The sequence below is a fragment of the Acyrthosiphon pisum genome, unplaced genomic scaffold (assembly GCF_005508785.2).
Source record: "Acyrthosiphon pisum isolate AL4f unplaced genomic scaffold, pea_aphid_22Mar2018_4r6ur Scaffold_21588;HRSCAF=24342, whole genome shotgun sequence".
Lineage (NCBI taxonomy): Eukaryota > Metazoa > Arthropoda > Insecta > Hemiptera > Aphididae > Acyrthosiphon > Acyrthosiphon pisum.
Genome location: NW_021771071.1, coordinates 119,685 through 125,148, shown reverse-complemented (window position 1 = coordinate 125,148; position 5,464 = coordinate 119,685). Strand labels below are relative to the sequence as shown.

The 5,464-nt window shown below is 30.4% G+C and overlaps 1 protein-coding gene across 1 annotated transcript in view; it reads left to right on the top strand.

Moving 5' to 3' along the window:
- The window catches only part of LOC103309225, a 4,953-nt gene extending 2,235 nt beyond the window's left edge, over positions 1-2,718 (top strand). Inside the window, exons 2-3 of the mRNA XM_008184137.1 lie at positions 893-1,168; positions 1,695-2,718. Coding sequence (XP_008182359.1) covers positions 893-1,168; positions 1,695-2,718 — 1,300 coding nt within the window. The remainder of the gene's footprint in view (positions 1-892; positions 1,169-1,694) is intronic.
- The last annotated feature ends 2,746 nt before the right edge of the window (positions 2,719-5,464 follow it).

Genomic DNA, 5,464 nt, shown 5'->3' with positions numbered 1-5,464 from the left:
CCGTTTTTAACGAGTTGATTAGACTCGTCCGGCTCACTGGTTACTATACTCAGCGGGGAGATAGGTACTCTGGCAGTGTTTTCTGGGTAGTATATATGCTACTTATGTCCCTTTCTTAGTGTGTAAAACGTGTGATGGATTCTTTGTGTTTTAGGTATTTTTAGCATGACTTAAAACTCATGTGCAAGGTGCGTGGTGTAGAGTATTATCCACTGATTTAAATAATGTTTTTTATAAGGTTTTAAGTTGTGGGGTTCCACCGGAAAATGGTCCTTTTCCTCGGGCGGCCTGTCGGCGGAATAGAGATTGCGGGGTTAGCGCGCTCTATTGAACGTTGGGAGCAACCGGTTTGAGTGTTCCGCTGGAATAGTATGTAATCGGTGCGTGAGAGCGCGTCGCCGTAGTAGGTATATATTTTATAATGACTCGTAGCGAGAGTGCGCCACAGAATTGGGGCGTTTGATTTTGTCTCGTTACATACCTATACTTACTTTTAAACTACAATACAGGTAAGTACAGAATCTGTTTATTTATTTTTATCCTTACAATCATTTAAAATAATATTAAAAATTGAAAAATAAATAAATAGTTGCTTGCTGCTAATAGAATTATAGCTATTTTATTTTGTTATGCTTTTTATATGTATTTTAGTGAAATGGTTATGTGCTGGGCTTGTGTTATGGCTGTAAGCATTACAATGAACGAAATATCTGTAAATTTTTTAGAATACCTAAAGATCCTAAAATTAAGAAACGCTGGATTAAATTGCTCAGGTTTCCTCTTTGTTACTTAAAAACTTTTAATTTTGCTATGCTTGCATACGGATGATAAGATATTAAACTGAAATATTTTTTTATTTATGTATGGTTTTAACTAAATATGTTTAATTTAGAAGAACTGATGAACCAAAATCTGGCGCTAGGGTTTGTAGTTGTCATTTTGAAGACAACAAAAAAGAAAATGATCCAACAATTTTGCCTCATCGTTCTCAACATTTTAACTTACATCATTTAACTCTAGAAAAGAAAACAAGAAAAAAATTATTTAAACAAATACCAATTCAAATGGATGTCATACCAGTTCAATGTGATGATCAACTGGTTGTGAATGAGTTAGTTGCCAATGAAATTCCATTAGATTTGTCCACTACTTCAAAATCAATTATTTGGTAAATATATAATAGTACTAGCTGTCCAGACACGGCGTTGCCCGCGTATTAGTTTGTTTTTTGGCATTTTTGTAGGCTGTGTATTATTGTTATTATCAGGGCAGAGAAGTTATAGGAGGTAAAATTGGAAAAATATGCATGCAAATATGCACATAAAAAATTGAAAATATGCATTCAAATTCATTAAATATGCAAGATAATATGCACAAAAAAAATTGAATTATATTATAGTAAAATTTTAGATTTCAACTGGGGGGCCTATGATTTATATTTATATCTTGGTTTGCTATAAAATAGAGGCCCAGAATAAAACATGCAAATCCTATAACTTCTCTGCCTTAGTTATTATGTATAAGAAAATATTTTATTTATTTTTTATTTGTAGTTTATTTGTGGTTTCGAAGATCACAGTGTATAGTAAACTATTGAGTATGTCAAATTAATATTCATATAATGTCACTTATAATAATCAAAATAAATAATAAATATAGTATTATATTAAATTGTATATATTTTGTAATTTTAGCACAGACTCAGTTAATTCTTCAAACATAGCTTCAATTATTCATGAATCTGAGAACTATTTTCTCAAGGAAGAAAACAAAGCCATGAAATTAAAATTAAAACAATTGAATCTTTCATTTAACTATGAAAACTTAAGTCAAAATAATGAATTATTACAGTCTTATACAGGTTTGCCTACAAATGACATTTTTATGGCTCTTTATAATTTGTTAAAAAATTCAAAACTCCATTACCACTTTGGTTGGAAAGTTGAGAGTATAAGTAAACCAGACCAACTTCTTATAACTCTAATGAAATTAAGGCATAATTTCCCACATTTTGATTTGGCTACTAGATTTAAGTGCAGTAGGAGTACTATTACTAACATTAGCATCACATGGATTAACATTTTACATAATGTACTTTTCTTGAAGTGTATGAATAAAATACCTTCAAGACAAAAAAATCAAACTTGTTTACCTGATTCTTTTAAGCCTTTTATGAATTGTCGAATTGTAATAGACTGCACAGAAATTTTCACATCAGTGTCTCGACAATCTATGAATATTCAAAGAGATACATATAGCAGTTATAAGCATAGAAACACGTGGAAGGTTCTTATAGGAATTGCACCTAATGGTGTAGTTACTTTTGTAAGTAGCTTATTTCCTGGTTCTACGTCTGACAAAGTGATTACATTGAAAAGTGGACTCTTAGAGCAGTTAGTACAGGGAGACCTAATTTTAGCTGACAAAGGTTTCCTAATCAGAGACATTTTACCACCTGGAGTATCTTTAAATCTACCACCTTTTCTAGACACTCCTCAGTTCACACCTCAACAAGTATTACAAACTGAAGTCATAGCTAAGGCAAGGATTCATATAGAAAGGGCCATACAAAGAATAAAATGTTTTGCAATTTTAAATTTTATTCCCTCTACAATGATGAAGCAAGCAGAGCAAATTTTTCAAGTTGTTGCTGCGCTAACAAATCTTCAACACCCACTTATTCATGAAGTTGAAAACAAAATGGTAAATCCAAGTTAGTTCTAGTCTAAAACCGCCTGTTCAAAATATTTTATTTTATAATAAAATAATATTATTAATTGACATTTTTTAACTTAACTATTTATTTGTTTAATAAATTTTATATAACATATTTTATTGTAATTGTAAATACTAAATTCTCCTGTAAATATATAACTTTAAGTACGATTAATTAATATGTTAAAAAATTATGTGCTAAATTGTTCTTCAATAAGAAAAGGAATGTAAGTCTCAATAAAAAAATTTTCTAATATTTTAAGATTTGGAAACCATTCTGGGTCCTTTTCTACTTCGATAATTATTGATTGACCTGGCGTCCAAATTACTAGGTAACATAACTTTCGTTTAGTTATATATAGTTGCCCTTGAATTTGATCCCAATAAAAGTGTTTTTTGTTAATGTAAATAATTTTGTCTTTTATATATACTATGTAACTGAGGTCTTTGGCAAGCTCAACATCTAAACTTTTATTCCGGTACTTCCATGGACATTTTACCTCTACAATGTACTCAGAATTTACAAAGCCATCGGGAGATGCTCCTAAAACTCCATTATTTAATAACCATAACCCAGTAGATATAACTTTAACATTTTGTTCTTGCTCTAAAACTTTGATGCCTGATATTTCATTTGTCAATCCCCATTGAATAGCATGAATACCACTTAAATTAGTATTATTTTGTAGTGACTTGAAGAAAGATTTTGAAAATTTTTGTTTTTTGCAAGAAGATAAAATGTGACCAAAATGACTAGCGGTTAATCTGTTCTTTCGGTGGTAATGCCACATTTCACTTTTGCTCTGACCTATAGATTCTTCAGCAATTTTCAAAATAATATCATCAGTTATAAAACATTTGTCAAATATATAAGTTCTAACTGCATCAAATTGCTTAGCTTTTACAAACTGTTTACAAACATCAGTATTTATCGTACTCTCAATAGAATTCAATTTAATAGCTTGACATTTGTTTGGTTCTAGTTCTGGTTCAGGCCTTAACAACCACGAAAAACCTACAGGCACAGTTAAATTATCTAAAGTTTTTTTAAAATTAGCAAAATCTTCATCTGCGACATCAGTAGCAGGACTTTCAAAACGACCATACATTTCACTAATAGTTTTTACTTCATTACATTGTATATTTTTCCTAACATTCCAAGAACAACTTTGATCTGTGGAACTAAGATTATAGTGCGTGTATAGTGCTAACGCAGCTATATGGTGGCAAACTACTTTTCCACGAGGACATGTACACTCAGCGTCAACAATACAACAGTCATTCAACAATAATTTTACCTTGTACTTATCATTCCGCATACTAGGCTTGATTTCTCCAACAATTATATTTGATTCGAGATCTGCTTGAATTTTTAAGACATGACCATCTTTATACGCTATTTCTCCCCTTTTTAATTGTTTAATATTATCTTTAAAATACTCAGAAATCGACGAAATTGATAAAATATGATTTCCAGCCATAACGTTCAAGAAATAATATACTAAACACTACAATATCCAAGCTTATTATAAAATATAAACCGTAAATAAATTGTTGTGCTAAATAACAGACTAACGTTTAAACTGTTTAAAGAGTAGCGACTTATACATACTACAGTAGTACATACATATTAATTATTAAATGTACCCTTAACAATTTTAACATAACATAATATTGTTTGGATCCAGTTACAAAAACTGATAAGCGTTGATAACGAATATGACGTCATGCTATCCGAGCGTATTATTCAAGGTGTATTGATAAGGTGTCGTCACTTGTTTGAAAACTTGATTGAAAATTTTACCACAGACAGTCGTCACCACCGGGAGCGCTGTATGTCCTAAAGAGGCCGAAAAACGAACGCTTTTGTACACCAAAGCCATAGAAAATTGAAAATATATTATGATTTAAGGAATAAAATTAAAAATGTTTCATTGTATAATTACTTTTTTGATCTAAATTATTTGTATGCATGTATTTAAATAATTTCTTTTTATCAAATACAGTCATTAATATTATTAAATATTGTCATTTTTAAATTTCCTACCTATTCCAAAAAAATATGAAAAATGTAAGTTACCTATTGGGAGGGGCTATATTTTAGCCGAAAATATTAAATCCGATAGTATTTTAGCCGACAGTATTTTAGCCGACAAATATTACAGCCGACATTATTTTAGCCGAAAAATATTACAGCCGACAGTATTTTAGCCGACAGTATTTTAACCGACAGTATTTTAACCGACAGTATTTTAACCGACAAATATTACAGCCGACATTATTTTAGCCGAAAAATATTACAGCCGACAGTATTTTAGCCGACAAATATTACGGCCGAAAAATATTTGTACCGAACCGTATTTTAGCCGACAATTATTTTCGCCGAACCGTATTTTAGTCGAAAAATATTTACGCCGAACCGTATTTTAGCCGACAAATACACGAATACACGGGATGGGGACAGTTGGGTCACGTGATAAGAAATTATAGCTGATAATCACGGACTCTATCTTAGTCCGTGCTGATAATCTTTCAGAAAAAGTAGTACCAACTGATTAAATCGAAATTACCTAATGAGCCCAATTACAGGGATTGCATATTATTATTTTATATTATTATTTTTATTTTATTACTTGGTAAAAGGTTTATATTCAATTATATAATTTATATTGATAAAAATTATATTATTATGATAAAAGTAATACTATGAATAAAGTTATTTCATTGATTTCGCGCTTTTATTTGAAAA